Source organism: Vipera berus (genome assembly GCF_964194415.1).
Source record: "Vipera berus genome assembly, chromosome: 2".
Lineage (NCBI taxonomy): Eukaryota > Metazoa > Chordata > Lepidosauria > Squamata > Viperidae > Vipera > Vipera berus.
Genome location: NC_138203.1, coordinates 143,023,269 through 143,048,749, shown reverse-complemented (window position 1 = coordinate 143,048,749; position 25,481 = coordinate 143,023,269). Strand labels below are relative to the sequence as shown.

The window sequence follows — 25,481 nt, the reverse complement described above, 5'->3', positions numbered from 1 at the left end:
TGCTAAATGAAACTTTTTAGTCCCATATTTATTCTGAATATATTCAATCCATCTCCTCCATTCCACAATGTATCTCTGTTGCGATTGGTCTTTCAAATACGCTGAAATCTTTGCTATTTCCGCCAAGTTAGAAACTTTTAAAGTCCACTCTTCTATAGTCAGCAGTTCTTCCTTCTTCCAATATTGCGCTACTAAAAGTCTCACTGCCGTAATTAAATTCAACATCAACTTAGTATCTATAACAGTAGTATCTGTAATAATACCCAATAAAAACAATTGCGGAGAAAACTTTATCCTTTTCTTAAATATCTTTTGCATATTCCACCAAATTTTGATCCAAAAAGCTTTAACCTTTTTACAAGTCCACCATATATGAAAATACGTTGCATCCTCACAACCACACCTCCAACATTTGGGCTGGCAGTTCGGATACATACTTGCTAATTTTTTAGGATCTAAGTGCCACCTATAAAACATTTTATAAAAATTCTCTCTTAAATTTTGGGCCTGTGTAAATTTTACATTTCTAACCCAGATCTTTTCCCAAGTGTCCATTGTTATAACTTCTTGAAAATTCTGAGCCCACTTTATCATACAGTCTTTAACAAGTTCTGTTTCTGAATCAATTTCTATCAATGCATTATATATCCTTTTTATATGTGCTTGACCTCTCTAATTTGTTTTACCAAATTTTCATCAGTCATCGAAAAACCAACTTTCTGGTCTTCTTTCCATCTAGCCTGTAATTGCCCATACTGAAACCAAGTTTGTACAATCTTTTCTTCTTTTAAAATATTATATGGCTTTAATTGCCATACATTCCTCTCTAAACTTAAGATTTCCTTATATGTAGTCTCATCATGTTTAAATCCCACATTTATATTTTCTATTGCGTGTTTAGGTATTGCCCAAATGGGTATCTTATAATTTAACTTATGTCTATACTTTTTCCAAACTCGCAACAGAGCATACCTTAAAATATGTATCTTAAACACATTATCCACCTACATCTCAAAATTCAGGACATTTCAAGATATATAATGCATGCTATTCTATCAGGTAGTGACAGAAGAAAGAAAAATTTCAATACTAAATGTTTGTTTCAATTTTAACTGTTTGCAATCTTTCAACTTTGGCACTTATATCAGCATAAATCAAAGCACAGAATATTATATAATTCACAAAAAGAATTTTAGTAATTTAGGAATGCTTTAACATTTGTTAGAAATTAAAGCTGCACTTTAGTGCAGTGTACTGTTCCTACATTTTAAAGTAATTTGGCATTTTTCTGGAAAGCTTCCTGTACTGAATAAGCAACAAGAGAAACACCTACTCTGCTCATCTATGTCTTCCATAATACTGTTCTGGACATCCCATCTTGTATTTCATTTTTATTTAATTAATAAACCCATTTCTTAATTAGATGTGAAACTCTGGCTTAAATTGTCATTATTTCCAGATCACATGGCCAGTAATTAGTAACTGGAATTAAGAGCCCAGAATAACCAGACACTATAGGTTCAGGCTCCCTACTTCTAATAAAAAATCAGAACCAACAATTTGAAAAGTTGTTCATTGGAAAACAAAATATTATTTATGAGAGACTTCAATATTACACAAGCATCCCTACAAAATAACAGCTATCCACAACTCAAATTCCAGAAATTCTTAGTTGAAGTTGCCCCAGTTAAGAGGACACTTGTTAGAGGATGCACCCAGAATACACTTCTATTTATAAGACTAAACAGCTGTAGGGAACAATAATAATCAAATACATACTTACCGAGCTGCTCGTGCAGCTTTCTTACTTTCCAAGCTCACAGGAACATTGAATCTCTCTGCTCGCTTCTGCATTCTCTAAGATTAAAGATAAAATACACACAATCTAACATAACCCAACACAGAAAAGAAGTGCATTTAATTTTGTTGCTTATTTATTGCATTTTTGTACATTTCAAACTTTCATTTTAGTGCAGTCTTGGCTATTCTGAGTTTTGGAAAATAAGACATATAGAAGCAGTAAACTAGGATGTAGTATTTACATAGGTTTTTCTGAAAGGATGAATTTTATTCAACTATGATACCATCATGCCTACCTCTAAACTGGGCTTAGATATTAAGCCAACGAAAACTGAAATGTAATTGAATGGTGAATGACTGCAGAAAATTCCTGGCTTGGCCCAACTCAGACAGGTCATCTCCTACATGTTCACAACAACACTAATGGATAAAGGGCAAGAAGCAAACCAGAAGTAGATGCCAGGAGGAGTGGGGTTTTCCCTTTGAAAATATAAATACAATTCCTCTCTTTTTGCTTTGAAGGAATGGTCAGCAGATTCTAACAGTGAAGAAGCCTAACTTTCAGTAAAGGCAAGGCAAAAAGTAGAACAAGCTAACATTGAGGAGAAGCATGAAGTTCAAGAAATTCCATCAGAAGAATCTGTTGAATCCAAAGGTTTTATCAGAAACACAAAATATGTCAGAAACTGACAAGCAAAACATATGCATCAGGCTGAACATCCAAAAGGGATGGCGTTTATGTTAGAGTGCAGATTTGTCTTATTAAGGCAAAGAGAATCCATGAGTAAGTGAAAACGTTCTAAGGTCCTGCCCTCCCCCAATTTTAAGGGGGAAGGTGGGTTACTCTTTGATAGTAATGGAAGAAATACATTTGTAGCTAAAAATGAAGGATCATCCCCATTTTTATCCTGGGAACCTGAGCAGAACCCTGCATAAGTTAGCAGGAGCAAAATGGAGGCTTGCTTGGATTTTTTATTTCTTTCTGATGAGTAGACAAAACTATTACCTTGACTTAGAAAGTAATAACTAACACCTTGAATTGGATCCAGAAGCAAACTAATATCCAATGCAGTGTGCATAACAGAGGTGTTACATGCACCACCCTATGGGTACCCAAAACTGCTCATGCTGGTGCATTGTGCACCAGTTGCACTTTCCAGATACTCTTCAATGGTAGCTCCATGTAGAGCTCATTACAGTAGTCCATCTGAAAAATGTGCATGAGTGACTGAAAGGAGAGCTTTTCGATCCAGAAAGGGGAGTAACTGGTGTACAAGCTGAAGCTGAGCAAAGGCTCTCCTAATCACAATTGTCACCTGCTCCTCAAGCAGCAATTGTGAATCCAGAAGGGCCCCCAGATTACATACTAAGTCTCCATGGGTCAACGCTACTTCATCAAAGATCAAAGATAGTAAACCCCAAGATACAGAGAAGCCACCTACCCATAACTATTCTGTCTTACCAGGATTAAGTTGAAGCCTGTTGTTCCCCATCCAGGCCCCCACAGCCTCCAAGCACCAAGAAAGGACATCCACAGCATAGTTTGCATCACCCAAAATGGAGATCTACATCTCGGTATCATCTGCTTACTGATGGTACCTCATCCCATAGATGATTTAACCTAGAGGCTTCATATAGATGTTAAAAAAGAATGGAGAAGAGTATCAAGTCCTATCGTATCTCACAAAGCAGGGACTGCGGGCTGGACCTCTTGCTCCCTATCTACAATGACTGGGGCTGGTCCAGAAGGGAGGTGAACCAGTGCAAAATCCCCACCTCCTGGAATTGACCAAAAATGATACCATGATCAATGGTATTAAAGGCTATTAAAAGGTCAAGAAGAGTCAGGATCAATCTAGTACCTCTATCCTGCTCCTGCCAGAGGTCATCCAAAAGTGCCACTAATGTTGTTTGCATCCCTTATCTGGACTTGAAACCTGACTGGAAGGAGTCCAGATAATCTGTCTCATCCAGGATCCTCTGGAGCTACAGTGCAATCACCTCCTCCACCATCTTTCCTTCCCTTCCTAGCCAGGTCTTGGTAATGCATGTGAGGTTGGCAGATCATCCTTGATAAGATCACAAATAAGGGGCACTTTATTACTGACCAAGCTGGCATTAAGCAGCAGCAACCAAAAGCCAGGGCCTCAGTAGGCCTGCTGACCAGGAGGTATATTACAGGAGGTAGGAATTTTCAGGATTTTTTGGATGGGAAGATCTCTCTTCAGATACGAGGGCAATTTGGAAATAAACCTCTGTTTGGTTATCGATGACAGACACTCGCAGATGCATAGCTTTTATTATACACATTAGAAAACTACATTACATTATTTTTCAACATAATCACCATTCAAATTGGGGCACTTGTCATAACGTCTGCAAAAGGTTTGAACTTCCTTAGTAGTAGTCTCTTGGTGCCAAATCTGGGCTATGGGGGAGGGGAGGATGATCAAAAACATCCCAACGGAACTGCTTCAAAAGTTCTTGGGTGCGTGCGTTGAGCAGGCAGGTGTCCTGCTCAGCTGTGGCTTGGGGGGCACTTTTTTCAGTGCCATTGTAACTTCGAACAGTCACTAAAGCGAACTTTTGTAAGTTGAGGACTACCTGTACTTCATCACTTTTTTCCTTTTCTTTTTTTTTTGGTCATCACGTTTCTGACACCTTACTAGGTGACTAGTGGATGTTGCTATATCCTAAAAGTGGTACAATGGGTGAAAAGGTTGAAAAGCCCTGCCTTAAACAACCTCCAGATCCTTTCTTTCTCCATTTCTCTTTTCATTTCCTGTCTCCCAAGTTGTGACATTTCCCTTAACAGCTCTATATTCCCTTTTTAAAAATCTTTTTCCTTGCCATCAGATATATTTTGCAGACCTAAGGGGTAAAAGGTCTTTTGCATTTTCGTTGCTATAGCTAAGTCTTGCAGTTCTTTTATCTCTTCTATCTCCAAATCCATTTCCTATGTTTCGTCTTCTGATTTCTGGATTATTTGTTCAAACTTTGTAGTCATTATCTGGGAGTTTTTAGTTGTAGATTTAATTTGGAAATTTGCTCATTTATATTGTCTAAATTGTTTTTAGTCTCATTATGATTTCTTTTTATATCCTTTTTGCATTCAACAATTGTTTGGTGAATTAGTTGTAACATAGAATATATTTCTTTCTGAAAGGTGTTTGTTTTTTCGTGAGTCATCATTCCTGGAAATTAATTTTCTGGTATTTATATGTATTCTTTATAATCCAATAGATTCTAAAGTATAAGTTCAGTTCTGAAAGCAATATTTTATAGTAAACCCTTGTCTCAAGTATCCCAAAAATTGTCAATCAGGCAAGGTTGTAATCCACAATGTTAGAAGTGTTCAAAATGTTCAACCTCTCTGAAAACAGCTCAAAAGTCTCTCCCAGCCAGGTGTGGTCCAAGGTCATTTTTTTCTTTTTCTCCCACTAGCTCTTGAAGTTAGAAGTCCAAGCTCAGTAGGTATTTATAATCCAAGAAAGTCAGAATGAGTATGACAAAATATTTTCCTTTATTGCCAGCTGTTCTCCCAGGGTAGGAATCACCAAGCAAAGCAAATTATAGTGCTATACACAAATCCACCACTAGATGTCATTCGAAGTCCTTTTTCAAAAAAAAATATCTTGGGGTTTACCATCTTTTTTTTCCAAAGAGAAAATCATAACAATTATCTCAGTTCTCAAATTTATCAAAACTGTAGTTTTATATTACTTTCACTTCAGTATTATGTATTTCTGTCCCTCATACTTAAAATGCCACTTCCGTTCATATCTGGTTTTAGGCTTCTTGGGAGCCTTTCCCAGGAAATTCAGTTGTAAAATAGTAAAGAAAGGATCAATAGTCTCACCCAGTCCAAACAGGCTGTTTACCATATGTTAATTAAAGCTTTTGTTCTTCGGTTGTCAGCAGCTAATGGCTGGCCACAGAGGTGTGGCCAGTCTTTCCCCTGCTGGTTTAGAAGGCTTTCCTTGTATCGAATGGAGAGACTGCCGTTTCTCTGTGATTGACAAGCCACCCCTCCTTTTCCATCACCTCTTTGGGGCAACTTTAGACCCTTTTCAGGGCCCCAGCAGGGCGAAATTGGGCGTGGAGGCAGAGACCTGCCTTCCTGTGTCCGTCTTGCCACGACGCAAAACCGGAAGCTCCTTTCTGCTTGTTTAAATATACCACATAATCAAGGTAGCAGAAATTTACGGACCAGAAAAATCAATCAGTATTGGCAGTTAATTATTGCCCTGAAAGCACTATACTAGCACTTGTTACACTCTCTTCAACACTTATATCAGAGTTTTTTGAAGACTCAACTTTTTATAGTGCAAGATATTTGCATGCCAGCAACAGGATTTCAACTGCCATGAAAAGCAAGACATTTTCTTTCAACAAACTAACACAATAATACTTCATTCTTGGGTCAAAGTTTCAATGCTATGCATTGCAGTATAATATATTGTACACCCCAAACATAAATGGATGATAAAAAGACACAAGAAAAGCCCTGGCATGACTAATGTTCTTCTTGTCCTATCTACACAAAGCAAGCTATAGCTTAACCAGCATAGAGATTATTTGAAATCAGGCACATAGCACTTTTACAAAGAAAATATATGTATTACTTAAAAATTAAAAGTGAGATTGTTTACATAAGAATTAGCAAGAGTATTGCACAGAATCAAGAAAAGGTGCTGAAAATTCAGCTGATCAACTCAGAAAAGAACTAGTTAGAACAACAAATATACAACAAGAGACTTGAAAGGTCGTTCAAACAAAATGGAAAGCCATAGTTTCTTGTTTATGTGAGTTGTATGATCTTTTATCTTGCATATTCACCCTCTTTTAAAGTTACAAATAAAGAAACACTTCTCTCCATAGCCTACCTTGTATCTATATGCAACCCCAAAATCATCTTCTCAATCCTAGTTCACTAAAGGCCACTAGGGGTTATAAGAAATATCAAACAAATAGTTTATCTCAGGTCTAGTAGTCCAACTTTATATTCCTTCTTTTTCCTGTGCATAATCTTGACTTTTAAATCATTACTGTGGCATCACAGGATTTTATCTTTCATCACTCTTTGGCATTTAGGAGTCCTCAAAGCTTATCACCAGCTTAGTTTGTACACCCCATAAAGAAACACTGTCTGGGATTTCTGGTCAGAGCTGTTCCATGTCCAGATCCTTTGCTTGATTTGTCTTTTGTATTCCCATTTTGGTAATGTCGATTTTGCAATTTTCCATGCCTTGAAACTCTACAATGTCTGTGTCAGGTAAAAGTTTTTCTCATCATCTTCTGAAAGCTAATTCATTGAAATCTGTATCCTTTCTGAGATAATGGTTATTAATATTTCAGTACGTTTCAAAAAACTCTTAAAAATACAAAAAGTTATAGTCTGCCCAATCTTTTAGATCCTTCTAGTGTCCATTTGCAAATTTCATCAAACCTAAGTTAGTTCATTTCAGTCATTTTATATGCATAAGGTAAAGGTTCCCCCCGCACATGTGTGCTAGTCGTTTCCGACTCTAGGGGCTGGTGCTCATCTCCATTTCAAAGCCGAAGAGCCAGCGCTTGTCCGAGGACGTCTCCGTGGTCATGTGGCCGGCATGACTGGACGCCAAAGGGGCACGGAACGCTGTTACCTTCCCACTGCCAAGTCTCCATTTAAAACTCATCAGGTGTCAAATTAAGTTTGCCATTTTGAAGTTCCCTAATATCCATAAATGGTTAAATTGAACATTTCCAAGTGTGAGTAGAAAGTGAGTTAGGTTTGCTTAACGTCCTTAGAAAGGGTTCTGCCACTGCTGATAGTAAAGATGTCATCCCCCTCAGTTCCTGGAGCTCAAACCCACAGGAGAGCCTTGTTTTAGGGTCTCTTTGTAAGGAGCTACCAATTAGAGCACCAATGGGCAATCTTTGAATCTCTCCTTCTCCACAGAGATTTGAAGGACCAACCTACCCACTGGTCTTCACAGCAGTCTTCATCTCCGTTCATTTGTGGAGACATCTTCAGTCAGTTATGATTCATACTGGAAGTTGATATACGTGAAGTCTCAACTAATATTACAAGACAAGCAACATGCTAGAAAATTAGAAAATCTAAGTCTGTTACACTCTAAAATACTAGCTAAATCTCCATTGTATTGACAAAATTATGGTTTGGGAAGAAAACATTTCCCATATTTGGGTGCTGTACCTGGAAAGTACAAGAAGGCAACTTACCTCCATTTGAGGAATTTCTGAGGTAATTTTCACCACCTTTTTTTCTGCACTTCTAAATAAAAGCAAAACAGATTAATCAGAACACAAATTATTACTTTCCTCTTATAAACAAAGCAAATTCAGTTTGATGGACATAAAAATACATTACTGAATAAGGGATGCTTACTGGTTTGAGATGCACTGCAAGCCATGGACACTGAAAGGCCCTTGCTTTGGGATGTATAGAATCCGATGTTTGATTTGTTACTAAGTCAGGGCTATTTCCTGCTTGTCGCTATTATGGAACACAATATGCTCATACTTCAAGCTACGTGGCGTTGTGGTGCAGTGGTTAGTATGCAGTGTGGCAGCATAACTCTGTCCACACATCAGGAGTTTAATCCTGATCAGTTCAAGGTTGATTCAGCCTCCTTCCGAGGTCAGTAAAATGAGGACCCAGATTGTTGGGGGCAATATGCTGACATTGTAAACCACTCAGAGAGTGCTGTAAAGCACTGTGGAGAGGTATATAAGTCTGCTATTGCTATGTGAGTGTGTTTTGTCTTTCTCATAGATAAAGCTTCACCAATATGATACAAGCAAGATACATAAGAACTGCAAATCCAAAGATTCTCAACCACAGTGGTTGAAAAGAGTGGAACTTTGGAGATGTAGCCATATCTGGAGAATATCAAGTTGAGAAAGCTTACCACAGGCATTACAAATATATGAACTTCTGAAGCCTAATTAAGTATAACCAGCTGTCGTCAAAGATATTTTGTTGGTAACCTTCCCTTCCCTACAACTATGTATTTATCCTAATATTTCTCTGATAATAAAATGAGAGAAATATTACACTAATTTTAGAGCTGGCACAATTCCCAGTCCTTGGTTTGGTACATTGAGAAATAAGGAAAATATATGGATCCATAAATTAACGTAGATATTCTGAAAATAGTCCGTTTTTGACTCTACAATTATAAAAGCAGTATTGTTGTATTGTTATCATGCTCATTAAACAACATCCCTTTTAAGATGTAGCAGAAAAATCTAGCTATGAAATTGTACTCTCAGAGGAAAGACAATCTTAAATGAAGTCTCTTCCAGTCAGAAAAGCTGCCCTGCCATGAATCTAGAGAATGAACCCTCAATAATTTTTAGTTCTACAGCTACAGTAACAGCTGAGGATCTTTTAATTGGGTTTCTCCAGAGAATGAAGAGCTGCCCATATTATAGATTGGGCTACCTTTAGCTTGTTGCTGAGACAACATCCTCATTGTTGAGGCAAGGGAGAATTTCAGACAATAAATTTCACTTGGTGCTATCCACGGTGCTGGATTTATCTGTCTTTTATAAACAGAGCTTTTTATCAAATAGAGTAAGGACTCAATTTGATGTTCTTATTTGCCTGAATTCTATCTACTTAAAAACATCACTTATTTAGGCTTAACAATTCTACATGGACTGCTTTTTCTGTGTGGTTATATTCCTGTGAAGCATTACTAGCTTTCTCTATAAATCTTGAGTAACTACACAACATTCAAAGAGACTTTTGTCTGTAAACAATCTACTCTGCAAAACCCTGGAACCCTTCAAACTCTGTCTTGGAATAATTGTTCCCTAAACATTACCTCAATCATGCTATACTTTACAAGTTATTACCAAAAAATAATGTTCAATTGGTAAATGTTAGCAATCTCAGAAGAATTATTAAAATACTTCAGGTGGTAACATCAACTTATTAAGGAAATCTGGCATATTACATTAATGAAAAAGTCTATACAGTTGTAAAGGCAGAATATATTCAATTGAGGCAGAATATATTCAATTGCCATTTTGATGGTTAAAGAAAAATTCATATATGATAAAGTTTTAATAAAATGGGTAAAATATATGTAGAAATTTACCTTGAAATCAGCCTTATGCTAATTCAAAAAGATTAGACTTTATGCTAAAATATTTTTTCTTACTTTCCATGTCTAACAAAGAAATAGATGAGAAAATGATATGGACCTAAAAATTAATATACTCCATAAGGCAATATGAGTCTTGGGGATAAAAGCAACTTAGCACAAAAAGAAATTTGAAGACAGCTATATTATTTTGATCAAAGCAAGGTTTGGCTTAACACATGAATTCCAGATTTCCCTTAACAAAATATATGAACAAAGGATCAAATGTGAGGCTTGACTGTAACTCTTCATTTAATCATACAGTGATAACTTTTGCATTTTAGTTAACTTACGTCTGCTATCTATACCACACTGAAAGGGATAAAATTATTTTCAGCTCTGAGGAAAAAAATGTCATTTAACTCAAAAGCATGGAAAAAAAACAGTACATTGGTGAAGAAGGAAGACAGCTGACAAAAAAGAAATCAATCTGCCTGAACCACTGCAATTTAAACTCACTCTTTCTCTCCTACAAGGCAATGTAAACTGGGCTATTATTTGAACTTCTGACTATTAAAATATCTGGATGCCTTCTGTATGAAGATAAATGAGATTTCATTCAGCATATAATCACTCATACACAAAGCAAAACAAGGAAAAAGATCACTTATACTAAGGAGTCAATCCCAACCAGAGAGCTAATGCCTAAGTTACATCCCCTGAGAATTTTATCCTTTTATGACCCTATATTAACAAACGAGTTACAGTTCGTGACATAGCTATGGTTGACTTTTAGCTCGGCCTATCTCCATATCAAATATATACTTCTTTAACAATGTTCAGTGGAAGCCAGTTAGCTGCTTGAGCAAAAATATAACAAGAGTAGATGTGCTTGGAAGTTTATGCTCTAAAAACAAGGTTGTGATTTGGAAGAAAAAACAAAAGTGGGAGACACAAAGTTCGGAAGTTCCCAGGCTAAATGAAACCGCATCCTCCTCCTCCTCCAAACAGCTCCCATAAAACAGTGGGTCAAAGCCTGACTCATTAAGGCCTCCCATTTAGAGAAATGGATGGCTTTTGTTCCAAGATTCCTGGACATTTTTTCTATTTTATGCCCTGAAAGGTAGTAATGGTTTAATGACTTTTTCACAGGAAGCAATTCGAAACAGGAACCAGGGATTTGTTATCCCTGCAAGCGCGGTTTGCAACCTGCAATAGATATAGAGAAATGACACCCCCTGCTGCCAAGAAGCTGATACTGTACTAAATGTTCAGCTATGATTTAATCAAACGTATTTCATTTTGGAACAATTTATTCCTTTTGAACAAACAATGGTCTAATCACATTCACCAAGAAATAACAGATTTGATGTTGTCGCAGGAAACGAATATGCCAGTTTCACTGCTGCGTTTACTGCACTGCACTATAAATGTAGCTACATTATTTATTTTATTTATTTTATTTAATTTATATACCGCCCTATTCCCGTAGGACTTCTTAGGACAACTAAGAACGAATCCATGTAAGATTGCATTCATCTGATTGCACATGATCTTTAAAGAGCCACTGGCATAACAATCTAAACTACCAAATATATATTTGAAAAGGAATAAGATTTTTGCCTGTCTAAGCCCTGTTTTGCTAATTCTGTAAACTGCCAAGAGTCATGGAAGTGAGATCGGTAGCTATATAAATTTAACAAAAAATTTAAAAGGATTGTTTACTATTGCTTCCCTTTTAAGAAAAATACAATGTAAAGCACAGTAGATTCTTTCAATAAATATCATGAAGCTTATGTTTACCTAAAATTGGCGTGAAAGTGGATCACACTACAATCCTTATTTTAGTGTTGTAACGTATCACTTTTGTTGCAAACATATTTGTGTTTTAATTAGTATTCTTAATGCATTTTAAAAGTCTTTCCCCCCCTAACGTATCTGAAAGTCTTTTAGTTTGAAAAGTAGTACAAAATCACTCCATAAACAACTGGATTACAATTTGACTTCTCGGATAGCACCAACCCATTCTACAGCATTATTTCCAACTGCCAAAATCTAAGCTTGGAAAGCAAGCCTATTGTTTATTTACCTTAAACATAATTTTCAGTATGTGGCATATATGATCATTTCATGACGAGCTACAAGTTCACCCTCCTTGACCTCTTTTAGCGCAATTTGAATGCCTGCTTGCTTGACTGGGCCACAGGAGTACACTGTTTTTTACTTCAAATGTTCAGCTGACGAATGGCACTGAGGCCAAATGGGCAATTTGCTTCTCTCTCTTTTAGCCTTTAAAGCATGTCGTTGACACAGGTGGCCCTATTTGCTTTTACAACTTGCCTGTTCCTTGATGTGTAATGAGAATGGGCATTGCAAGCTAAACTATGTATCTTTGCTTTGTCTTTGTTAATACAGGGATAACTTCTAATATCTTTCTTTTGCCTAGGAAAGCTTGGTAGAACTAAATTTGAAATTCTCCACCTAATGTATATATAGGGAAAGTCAATGTATATGCAGAAAAATAAGAAAGCAATGTCATTCAAGAGAGGAGAAAGAACTATAACAGCTTTGGTTATATAGATTCTATAAATGACCTTTATCTAGAACACAATTTTAAATGTTTTGGAGAAGAATGTTAATTTTTTTAACAAAAATCAAAGGTAAAATACATGCAGTATTACAAATTTAGAGATTAGGTAAATCTGTCTTAAGTACAAAATAGTCATGAGGACTGGATGTTAAATTACAGAATTCTGAACCATACTTATTTTAAATACATTTCATTAAATTTGGCTTTTTATTCAGGTCAATTATATTTAGCTTCTTTGTACTCATACTCAAGATTTCCAAAATGTCACAGTATTTCAAATGTAATCCATTACTAATCCTTCTTAATCCAGATTCATAATCCACTTGCTTATGAGACAGAGTCAGAATTGCAATAAACAAATGGCAAATAAATTCTGAAAATGTACAGAAATGAGTAATACTTGACCAATATATATTCTGAAGTAAAATTACATTTCAGGAGAGGTCTCTGTAGTCATATCCTCTTTGATGGGATTGTCTAAGGGCTTCTGTTCTTCTTCCTGCAATGTAAATATTCAAAGTTAGAGAGTAAAACTACAAAGCAGAACAAAAATTATGAATTAAAGTAAACATTCACAGAATTTCACCTCTGAAGAGATCCAGCCCACAACCACAACTCTTGGTCAACAGACAAGTCTGCAAACCTGAGGTAGGAAATATTTAACAGATATTTTTTTTGGGGGGGCACCATGCCCAGTATTTAATCTGTACTGTAGTTCAGTCTATTGGATAGCCTATGAGAGTGGAGTGCAGACAGAGCCCTAAAAATGTTATCCTTATAAAAATTTATTCCTAACCAGAGTGACATTCAGTTGCACCAATGTTCTTCTCAAAGACTTTTAGGAAAATAAATAATTTGTATTCTCCATTTCTGTAAATATAATTCCTGCTATTAACACTCAGAATAGCTCCCAACTTGAAGTAAAATACATAGTTTCCTTCTAGGAAAACAGAAGAGCGAACAAACCAGCAATTAAAAGCTAGGGATAATTTGAAGAAATATATAACGAATACATGTACATTTAGGCTATAGAATCACAATACTATTGATAATTTTTTTCTCCAGTGAACTGAAGAGCTAAAATTGGTATTTTTCACATATAAAGCAAGAATAACTCTCTTGTCAAGAAAAAGTGCAATAGCCCTAGCAATAGCACTTAATATACCGCTTCATAGTGTTTTACAGGACTCTCTGGGCAGTTTACAATATCAGCATATTTCCCCCAACAATCTGGGTCTTCATTTTACTGACCTTGGAAGGATGGAAGGCTTGAGCTGGTCAGGATCAAACTCCTGGCAATGGGCAGAGTTAGCCTGAAAAACTGCATTCTAACCACTGTGCCGCCAGCTCTAATCTAGCATAAAGGTCAGAACTTATCTGATTATTTTATAAACTTTGGGATGAGCATGTAAGATTATTGCTTCAATATAGTAACCCAACCTCGGGATGAGCATACAAAATTACAGTTCAATATAGTATTAATTTTTCCACCCATGCCCCAATATTACTATTTTTATGTGAATTTACAAAGTTTGACTTCTTTAACTTTTGGATATTTTTGGAAATAATTATGCTTATATATTTAGTAGCTCTCTTGATAGTGATAGGCATTCAAGAATTTAATGCAATGTGCCCGCTTTATATATTTATACACACACACACACACACACACACACCACTTGGTTTCTGTGCCAGCCATAGAAAAAAGATAATGGATTGATTCAATTCCGTTCAATCAGTCATGTAAAATGTTTTCTCCCCTTTATTCTTTGCTAAGAACTTTTTGATTCATGCTGACTTTGGAGAATGAGGCCCTGCAAATATTTTATACTTTTATGGACTAACTTTAAGCTGATTTTTTTCTAAATGTCTGGTTATATGTGACAAAAAATAAATTTCCATAATCTGCACAAGCAAAGTAAGTAATCTAAGGATCCTATTTGCATACTTTAGGAAGCCATGTATGAAAGTATGGACCATATAGCAATATCTCAAAAACATGTGGGGACAGGACAGGGGGAGTAATGAATCATGTGAGGAATCACATTCAAAATTCATAATGAACTATGTTATTCCATGAGCATGACAGAAAGATTATGCATCTTGAAAGAATGTAACTACTTAAAATAAATCATACTTCTGCATTAGTTTATTATTTTAGAGTACAATATCTATAACATTTATAAAGAACAAAAAATGTAATGCCATTTTAGCTGATTGTTATTCCTCATTAATACTTTCAGAGCCCTTTCCAATAATTGTTACAAAGATTTTACATAAAATTAAAACTTATTTAAGCAATTAATATGGAAATTATAATAAGTTAATAGCTATACCTAAATCAATTTTCAAAACCAGTTAGAAGCACCTTAAACTGTTTCAAATATACCGTATTTTCCGGCGTATAAGACGACTTTTTAACCCATGAAAATCACCTTAAAAGTTGGGGGGTCGTCTTATACGCCCAGTCGTCTTATACGCCGGAAAATCAGTGGGTGGCATCTGGCGGGAGCCGGCAGGGTAGTCCTGCACACGTGCGCACTCCCCGGCTGCTCCTTAGCAGCTGGGGAGTGCGCGCGTGTGCAGGACTGCCCTGCCGGCTCCCGCCCGACGCTCTTCCCTCTTGAGGCAGCATCGCTCCCCGGCTCCTAAGGAGTCCTCGGGGATGCTGCCTCAAGAGGGAAGAGCCGGCTCCCGTCCGATGCTCTTCCCTCTTGAGGCAGCAGCTGCCTCAAGAGGGAAGAGCGTCGGACGGGAGCCGGCAGGGAAGTCCTGCTCCTGTCCGATGCTGCGCTTCCGCCGGGCGGTGCTGGCCGAGACGAGCCAGCAGGCAGCCGCCGTGAGCGCGGCGCTGAGGGGCAGCGGCAGGACGGCCCAGCGCCTGCAGGATGGCCAGCAGCCCCACGCGCAGCAGCAGCCGCCGGCTCAGCAACAGGTCCGAGCGCAGGAGCCGCACCGCCAGGCTGCCCAGGAAAAGCAGCCACAGCGAGAGGCTGCACACCCAGTCCAGCTCCATGAGGGGCAGGGCGGGAAGCCGGCCGGGAAGAGGGACCGGGAGCCCGGGCCGAGCACGCCTCGGCCGACGGTGAGAGGGAAGCGGCACATGAAAAAGAGGCTGCGGGCGGAGCTGCCCCGCCCTGCGCCGAATGGGATAAGTTCAAGGCCTGGGGGAGAAGCAGGAGGGGCGCCGGCCGTGGCGGGGTGGCGGCTGCCCTCCGGCGCTGCCTGTCGCCCGGGAAATGCTGCGCCTCAGGGGCCGGCAGAAGCGCGGGAGCAGCGGGAGGGCCGGCGGGGCCAGTTGGGCTTTCGCCACCTCTGCGACAGACAGGGAGGGCAGGGCATGTAAGTATTTTCCGGCGTATAAGACAAAAAACCTTGAAAAACTTCTTAAAAGTAGGGGGTCGTCTTATACGCCGGGTCGTCTTATACGCCGGAAAATACGGTAGTTGAAAAAACCCATAAACATTTTCCCCATTATAGTCAGTTACTGAAGTTACATAAACTATTCAGTTTCTGAGCATAATCTTCTACTGTACTGAATACTGTATTATATAGAATGTTTTCTTATTATAATCCACATAGCCTAGAAAACGCTAAACTATATGAATTATAATAATGCTTTGTTGTTTTGTTATCATTTCTTACACATTTATAAAAAATAACATTCATAAAAATAATCACATCATTTAAAAATATTATTATTTAGCATGATATGTATGATATGCCATATATCATACATGGACTAGCAACATATATGAACATTTCACCTAGATTAGTAAGCACAATGTTTAATGATCCACGTTCAAATAGCAATGTCGAGGCCATCTAATCATTGAAGCACAGCATCTTTTTACATTTAAAAAATCAGATACTGGATCGGTATATGCCCTTAAGCTTACAGCCAGTCACAATTCTGACGTGGCATCCTGCAGTCACCCTGAGTGGAGGATACTATATTGTTGGGGCCAGACTACTCTGAGGACTTTGCTGACTCTCAAAATACAGGGCAATGAAAATGAAAACAAAAAATGACCCTTTTTTGCTTGTTGTTGTTGTTAGTTGCGAAGTCGTGTCCAACCCATCGCGACCCCATGGACAACGTTCCTCCAGGCCTTCCTGTCCTCTACCATCTTCTGGAGTCCATTTAGGCTCACGCCTACTGCTTCAGGGACTCCATCCAGCCACCTCATTCTCTGTCGTCCCCTTCTTCTCTTGCCCTCAACCTTTCCCAGCATTAGGCTCTTCTCCAGTGAGTCCTTCCTTCTCATTAGGTGGCCAAAGTATTTGAGTTTCCGCTTCAGGATTTGGCCTTCTAAAGAGCAGTCAGGGTTGATCTCCTCTAGGACTGACCGGTTTGATCGCCTTGCAGTCCAAGGGACTTGCAGGAGTCTTCTCTAGCACCATAGTTCAAAGGCCTCAATTCTTTGGCGCTCTGCCTTTCTTATGGTCCAGCTTTCACAGCCATACATTGCAACTGGGAAGACCACAGCCTTGACTATATGCACTTTTGTTGGCAGGGTGGTGTCTCTGCTTTTTAGTGTGCTGTCTAGATTTGCCATGGCTTTCCTTTTTCTTTTTTTCTATGAACCTCTAAATACTTGTTATAAAAATATTTCTAACTAATTTGCAGGCTAGGTTTACTTCACTCAAGGATAATATAAAGACCACTTAATCATGCTTTTCAGGCATGGAAGAAATGTAAGGTAAAATTTTGTTAATGAAACAAAATTAAAAAATTCTTGCTGAACAGGAATTCTGCTAGCACAAATTATATAGGATTTACAGAATATTCCTACACAAATATATCCACCATTACATGATTAAAGAACTGATGCTACAATAGTATGACATAGACTTACTTCTGTTTCTTCTCCCAAAACATCTTCTTCATTTGCCTCTTCCTCAGCTAAATAATTCAGAGGAAATTGAAGTTATTAATTAAAATAGTTTTGATTATAAATCAAAGACATATTGAAACCTAGATCAGTGGTCCTCAACCTTTCGGGAACCAGGGACTGGTTTTTGTGGAACACAATTTTTCCATGGATTGGGGGGGTGGATGGTTTTGTGAGCAACCTAAATCCTGCGCATACGCAGATGAACCATCACTCACTTACCCACGACTTATGCAGTCCGGTTCCTAACAGACCATAGACCAATACTGGTCCATGGCCTGGCCTAGAAGTTTAAATATTATTCTGTCTTTATTTAAAAATATTTTTCTGTTTTAATGTATTTGTCTTTTTAGAGTTATCCAAAACATCTCAAAGTAGAAATAGTACATTGAACTGTAATACTAATTTATACACTGTATACATTGGAAGACCTGTACAGTTTAAGGCTTCTACCATTAAATAAAAATCTTTTGACCAATGCTCTCTTTTCAATTCCCATCTAACATTTCAACAACTGCACTGATAGCTGATTTATTGTGTTGACTGTATAACATTTGTTATTTCTACATTTTATATTTATTATACAATGGATTGCTTTGACATTTTTAAAAATGAAAGTTAAAATGAAAGTAGTTATAAATAAATAATAAAAGCTGGAAGTCATCTTTTTAATGTCAATTCACCATCATCATCCTAGAGTTTTTCCCTCAGATACAAGGTCTGCTTTTTAAATGTCAATTATCTGTGTATAAATGATTTTCCTATCTGATTGGTCCTGGAAGCTAAATAGCGTTTGGGTGGAAAACCACAGTACCAAAGCGAATATTGAGGCTGTAGGCCACACTGGGAAGTCAAAAAATATTCCAAAACAATGCAGCAACAAATGACAGTGTTGCCAAAAACCAAGATAATTGTATGCACATAGTCTTCTTGAATTCCAGGGCATATTTTCCTTATGTCTGCAAGGTATTCCATTATTTAGCTTGCTTGCTCACTCTCACGTCAGAAGTACCGAGGTGCTTCTGGGTTGAAAGGACTAGCCAGCAACAACACCATTGCACAGGAGATGCCTGGTTGGGGGCTCCTTTCCTGTCCCCACTGAACTGGTACCCATCTAACTACTCATGGTTGCCTGCTTTTGAACTGCTGAGCCTGCAGGAGCTGGAGCGAATGACTGGAGCTCACCCTACCACGACAGCAAACGGGTCTCAAACACGAACCTGCCAATTGTCAGCCCTGTGTCCTAACCACGTGAGCCGTCATACTCCTTATTATTTAGTTAAAAGCAAATCTATTTAATTACAGTTTTCAGTTTTAGTTTGAACAAGCCAAAACCAGTTTGATGCTAAGATATTTTGTGGCTTGTACTAAGATGTGAGAAAGGGAATTAGGCCAAGCTATATTAAGTTATACTTTGGTGTGATATATGAATCTAGAAATATTAGATTAAATAGTCCCATTAAACATAACCCAAACCTACAATGCAACCGATCTGTAACAGGAGAAACACATTTGGCATATTGTTTAAAATATACAAGTAAATATATAACCTTTTTTTAGCTAGCATGTTCTTCACTCAGTTGTTTTTTTACTAATGCTCACTTTTAGAACACACATGATTCAATTATATTTTACGCAAATTATAAGAAAAAATTTTTATTCCTAAATCTCAGATGCAAGCTTTGGAGACCAAAAAGGAGGGCTATTTTTTCCTTTGGCAGCACTTTAATAGAGACAAATCAGTTCCAGAGTTAGCCAGAATTTGTTATCAGCATGGTAAAAACAAAACTCAGCCCTCCATGGAAGAACAATCCAATGTTAGATATCCCCTTTGAGGTTAGAGATCTCTTTACAACCACAAAAGAAATAATAAATTCTATAAATCCAATGGGATAGGATAGCAGCCTGTATCTATGTACATTGGAATTATATTTATCTCCCTCCAAGATTAATCTCAGCATTCGGATTTGTTCAGTTGAAGAATTAATTTGCTATATTTTTTCAAAAACTTTAATTTTATGTTGTTGCAATGTAATAAGATGAGGGGTAATGTATTCTGCAACAACTATTAAGAATAGATCCTCCATGTTTATTTTAACTATTCTGAGATTGTGTATATTTGTAAATTTTAGGTGGTGACACAGAAATATGATTTGCATTTTCTTTACTTATGTCTTTTACTCTATTTTTTAACATATGGCCTTATTACTGAGCCGTGTATTTTGATATGGTCTAATGACTAATTGATAAAGTATTATTGTTGTGTGAATATGTAATAACAAAGATATAGGTAGCCGTCATTTAGTGACCACAATTGCGACTGGCAACTCAGTTGTTAAGTGAAATAGTCACTAAGTGAAACCGTGACTGTACTTATGATCTTACTTCAGCTTTCCTTTGCTTTACAGACCTGCAAAGGTCAAGGCTGTCACTAAATGAAAATCTGTGTTTTGGTTGAATGTAAAAATGTATTATGTATAATGCAATTTTGAATTGCATTAACGCTACTTAAAAATAAATACTGCTTCCAAAATAAAGAACATAATTTAATGTAGATTTTATTTTTTAATGTGTTCTTTAAAGTATATTAATTTTTCCTCCAGAATGGCATATGTATTTAAATTTTCAGGATTTTTCCCATTTTGCGAACTGTTGTCATTTCATTTTTATTGAATAATTTTCCAGAATATAGAGTAACCATTTCTGCTTTTTTATCCTTTTGGAAAATTCATTTTTGGATTGCTCCCTACAGTTTTTGATATTGCTTTTTGTTAATTCTGTATTTTGCTGGCCTTCCCAATCTGGCCTCCTCCCAGTGTGATGGGACTACACTAAAGGTTCCAGAAGTCGTAGATCCATGTCACTCATGGCACTTGGGTAATCTGAACAGCTGCAAGCCCAATGCATCAGAAAGATGGTATTTTGGTTTAGAATATCAATATGTATGTATGTATATGTATATGCATATGTTAGCCAATAACTTTTCTTAGTCACTTTCCTGGCTTCTGTTTTAATTGCTGCTATCCTTTATTTCTTTGTCTTTCGTCTATAATATTATTTTGTTTAGTTTATTAAGAGTGAAATCATAAAGATACTATAAGGGTTAAAGAATTGGTTGAATCACTGTCTTATAGCCCCATCTACTGAAAAGAAGAATTGGAGAATGAACAATCTTCAAGCATGCCAAAAATGACTTTTGTCCTGCAAGATGTAAAATTCTCCAGTTTCTCTGACATGTTCTTAAATTTTATTTCACATTGCCCTTGGGTCTGGTGAAGATTTCCTTCCCATAGATTTCAAAAGAAGGAAATGAGCTGAGCTTACTCTAGAAAAAAATAACAGGTATTTTATTGTTTTATTTATTCTTGGTCTCTATTGTTAGAGTATTCTTGTGCTCCTCTACATACAATAAAACCTTGATTTAATGCATTAATTGGGGGTAAGAGTATCTGAATCCATGTCTATTAACTCCACAAGTATGTAATTTGTATCCATTTACATGGTGTACACAAAGATTTCATTATGACATAACTGCAGATATTGTAAAATTATATTTAATTGCCTAATCCAAGCTACTTTAGATGGAATGGATATATTATATGGGGGGGATTTTGGGCAGAAAGTTTGCCTCTTGTACCCAAAGTTTGTGAATCAAACATTTTTCTTTATAATTACAACTGTACTTGGTTCCTAATTCCAGTACAAGTAGATATAGCCCTTGACTTATGACTGTAATAGTCATTAAGCAAACAAAGTGGTTGTAAAATGAATGCCATGATCACAAAGTGAACTCTGCAGTTATAAAGCAAACCCATTGTTTGCTATAATTCATTTTTGCCAAAAACCAAAAATAAATGCCAATTTTGGGGCAAAAACCCTGTAAATTGTAGTCATATGCCCACAGGATGCTATAAATGTCTCTAAATGTCGGCCAGTTGCCAAACATTCAATATGTGCTATGACTGCTGGAATGGCTTCACAACAGGTTATAATTGGGGGGAGGGGTCCATCAAACTTTGAACAATTGCTAACCAACCAATTGTTAAGTCTACAGGTAAGAACTACAGATAGCCCTTGTTTGATTACCACAATAGGGACTAGCTAGCCATTATAAGTGCCATAGTCATTGTGCAAGTCACTAGTAGTTAAGTGAGACACAACATGATTGCAACTTGCAATTTTACTGCCAGCTTCTCTATTTACAGCTTATCAGAAACCAGTTGTGAAGTGTGCAAATGGCAATCACATGGTCTTAGGGTGCTACAGTACTGTACTCATAAACACCCACTGGTTGCAAAGTACCCAAATCTCATCCCAAAGATGCTTTTTCATGAGGCAACTGGACGAGGCACCATCCAGTCAGAGCTGAAGAAGCTTCCTGGATGAGAAGCAAAACGTCTTCGAAGAAAAACAAGAAAGTCCAGTTACCTCATGAAAAAGCATCTTCGGGATAAGTATGACCTGGATGACTGAGAATCTCCATAGACACCTAAATCTCAATTATGGTACTGCAGGACACTCTGACGGTCATAAATGTGAAGACCAGTCATAAAGTTAGTTTTTTAGCACTGCTGTAACTTTGAACAATTGATTGCTAAACAAGGCAGTTGTTACGTAAGCAAGTAACAACACATATTTTATTCATCATTATTACACTGATCCTCTCCTCTTGATGTTTTAATTTACATTCTCCATCACAGGTTTCAGGCCCTCAGACATCACATTTTTTACATTTTACATTTGATGTTTGTACATAGTGGCAATTTATTGCATATTCTTCTTTTAACCCATTAATTTTTTTAATCTGGGTGCAGTTTGACCTAAATGACACATTCAGAGTCAGTCCACCATATCTTTTGAATTAAGCCATCCTTTCATGCAGCGATCATATAGCTTCTTTTTTCAGGAAAATGTATTATTAAACATGCTTGACAATTTTGTTTGATCAATTTTCTTAGTCCAGTTGTTAAACTATCTAGGCTGTAATTTCCTAGCTCCTTCTACCCGCTACCCACAATTAAGAATTCAAACATGATACAGATAAATTTTCCATGAGCAGATACCTGAATCCAGGGTTTTTTTTGCCAATGATCCTAGAATATACTTATTATCTCGCTCAGTTCTTTTCTGAAAAATTTAGCTCAGTTATCTGCCCTACATACACAGACACCAACCCACCACCCACCCCAACATATCTTCCCTGGATAAATGTCCATTTATTTTTCTTTACTTCACCTTTAGCTTCCAATTGCTTAAAGGTCAAATTGCTTCTCAACAATATGTTGTTGTTAGCTGCGAAGTCGTGTCCGACCCATCGCGACCCTATGGACAACATTCCTCCAGGCCTTCCTGTCCTCTACCATCTTCTGGAGTCCATTTAAGCTCACGCCTACTGCTTCAGTGACTCCATCCAGCCACCTCATTCTCTGTCGTCCCCTTCTTCTATTGCCCTCAATCTTTCCCAGCATTAGGCTCTTCTCCAGTGAGTCCTTCCTTCTCATCAGGTGGCCAAAGTATTTGAGTTTCAATTTCAGGATCTGGCCTTCTAAAGAGCAGTCAGGATTGATCTCCTCTAGGACTGACCGGTTTGATCGCCTTGCAGTCCAAGGGACTCGCAGGAGTCTTCTCCAGTTCTTCTCAACAATATAGTAAGTAATTATTTCTTTTTTCCCCACTTAGAAACCACAGGAAAAATATTTTGCAATTTTACCTAGATATATTAGTACTTGTACTGTACCACTATTAGTTTTTTTCTGATATAAGTGTGCTTTTGAAGCCTTAATAATGTTAATATTTATGAATGTGTTTTTATGTTAGATACTAATTCTTGTGGTACAGAAATCTAAAAGATAAATTAAAAAACTGAAAATCAAATGGGTTACAAATTATCTCAAAGGGCTCTGCAAATTCTTTATTGCATCCCATTTACTTTTCTTGTACTTTTTTTGCTCAAATTTCTTGTTCTCTTCAATTCATAAGAATTTCATTTTGTGACTAAAGCTTCTTTTCTCTTTTATTTTATTAATTTTTTATGCTGCCCATCTCCCCAATAAGACGACTATGGATGGCTCTCTTCATAAAGAAAAATAAATTAGTCCTCACAGAAAACAATAATTTTAGTTCACTGCTACAAAACAAGGTTTCTGCTTGTCTCTATATTATTCAAAATTACCATTTACAATATATTAGATATGACTATAGGCAATTATTAACAGAATAATATAGAGCTATTAGCTCTATTAGGATTAGTCCATTGTTACTCACAGCTCACCCAGTGGTTTTAGGTCAGTGGTGGCGAACCTATGGCACGCGTGCCACAGGTGGCACACAGAGCCCTATCTGTGGGCACGCGCACCGTCGCCCCAGTCCTAGGCCTTCAACTGGGTTTTATAAAACTTTTTCTCTTTAGGCCTCCACTGCTGTGTACAAAAAAACAAAACAAAAAAAAACGTTCAATCGATTCAATTTCAACTTTTTGCGGGGGAAAAAAAGATCTTACAAAATTGGAATTGACTGAACTTTTTAGTCCCACCCAGTCTGCCGTTACCACCACAGCCATGCCCACCCAATGGGCCACACCCACCCAATGGGCCACACCCACCCAGCACCCGACGACACATAAGTGGGTTTTGGATTGCAGTTTGGGCACTCGGTCTCTAAAAGGTTTGCCATCACTGTTTTAGGTCAATTATTCACTCTCTGCTCAACCTATCTCATATTGGGGATTTTATTGGGGATTTTTTACATTTTTCTACTGTTTTTAGTGCGGGCTCGTATTTAATTCTCTTTTTAATTTTTGTATTTTGTATTTTTATATATGCCCTGTTCACTGCCCTGAGTCCTTCGGGAGAAGGGTGGTATACAAATATAATAAACTTAAACTTATTGTAGGGAAAAATTAAAGAGTGATCTTTATGCAAATTACTTTGAATTCTTGCAAAAAAGGCAGCATGTCAACCATATACATAAAGAAAATAAAGCAAATGTGTATAGAGGAACATATCGTTTGTGAGAAACATGGAGCAGACCAGTGTCAATTGAAGGCTTATGGTATCATCAACTGCTGTCTGGCAGCAAATGATTAGGAACTGTCAATTTATAAAATGTCATCACAGCTGAAGACATCTAGGCTGTAGAGCACAATTTATGGAACTGTTCCTTTATTGATAAGATTTTTATCCCACCTTTATAATTGCATACGTTCACTGCCTTCATTATTCAAGGCAGTGAACAAACATAACACTCCTTCCTCCTATTTTCCCCATAGTAACCCTGTGAGATGAGTTGGGCTGAGAGAGAGAGTGACTGGCCTAAAGTCACCCAGCTGGCTTTTATGTCTAAGATGGAATTAGAATTCAGTGTTTCTTGGTTTCTAGGCCAACACCTTAATTGATATACCAAACTGGCTTATTATTGTAAGAGTCTATGGAAATTGCTGATGTACATATTTGTACTTTGACTGGATTCCCATTACTGGATATTTCTTACTATGCGTTAGCCTCCACTTTATCTGCACTTACTTAGCCCTTAGTGAAAAGCAGTCATTGTGCAATTCATTAAAATTAAAATAATACTTGGGCACTACAGCAGCTAGGAAACCTACCCAATTTATAAAAAGCTGCCATGGTGGTGTAGTCAATGACATTAGTAAAAATATCAGGTAGAACACAGAACCCTGAAGACATCAAGAGAGCTGTCAAAGGAACCAGACCAAGATTAAACTACCGTATTTTCCGGCATATAAGATGACTTTTTAACCCATGAAAATCACCTCAAAAGTTGGGGGGTCGTCTTATACGCCCAGTCGTCTTATACGCCGGAAAATCAGCGAACCCGGGAAGGCACGCCCTCCCCTCTCACTGTAGAGGAAGCAGGGCAGGCCGGCTCCCGCCCGACGCTCTTCCCTCTTGAGGCAGCATCGCTCCCCGGCTCCTAAGGAGTCCTCGGGGATGCTGCCTCAAGAGCCATGGCAGGCGCCTCACGCTCTTCCCTCTTGAAGCAGCATCGGCGGAGCCGTCCAGCGTCGCGCGGGAGCCGGCAGGGCAGTCCTTCCCTCTTGAGGCAGCATCCCCGAGGACTCCTTAGGAGCCGGGGAGCGAT

The 25,481-nt window shown here is 37.7% G+C and overlaps 1 protein-coding gene across 2 annotated transcripts in view; it reads right to left on the bottom strand.

The window, feature by feature from the left end:
- SARNP (SAP domain containing ribonucleoprotein) overlaps nt 1–25,481 on the bottom strand; it is a 91,874-nt gene that overhangs the window by 64,754 nt on the left and 1,639 nt on the right. For both annotated transcript variants that reach the window (XM_081317258.1, XM_081317259.1), the window contains exons 3-6: nt 17,346–17,392; nt 12,918–12,985; nt 8,026–8,077; nt 1,784–1,857 (exon numbers count right to left, since the gene is read on the bottom strand). In XM_081317258.1, coding sequence (XP_081173384.1) covers nt 1,784–1,857; nt 8,026–8,077; nt 12,918–12,985; nt 17,346–17,392 — 241 coding nt within the window. The remainder of the gene's footprint in view (nt 1–1,783; nt 1,858–8,025; nt 8,078–12,917; nt 12,986–17,345; nt 17,393–25,481) is intronic.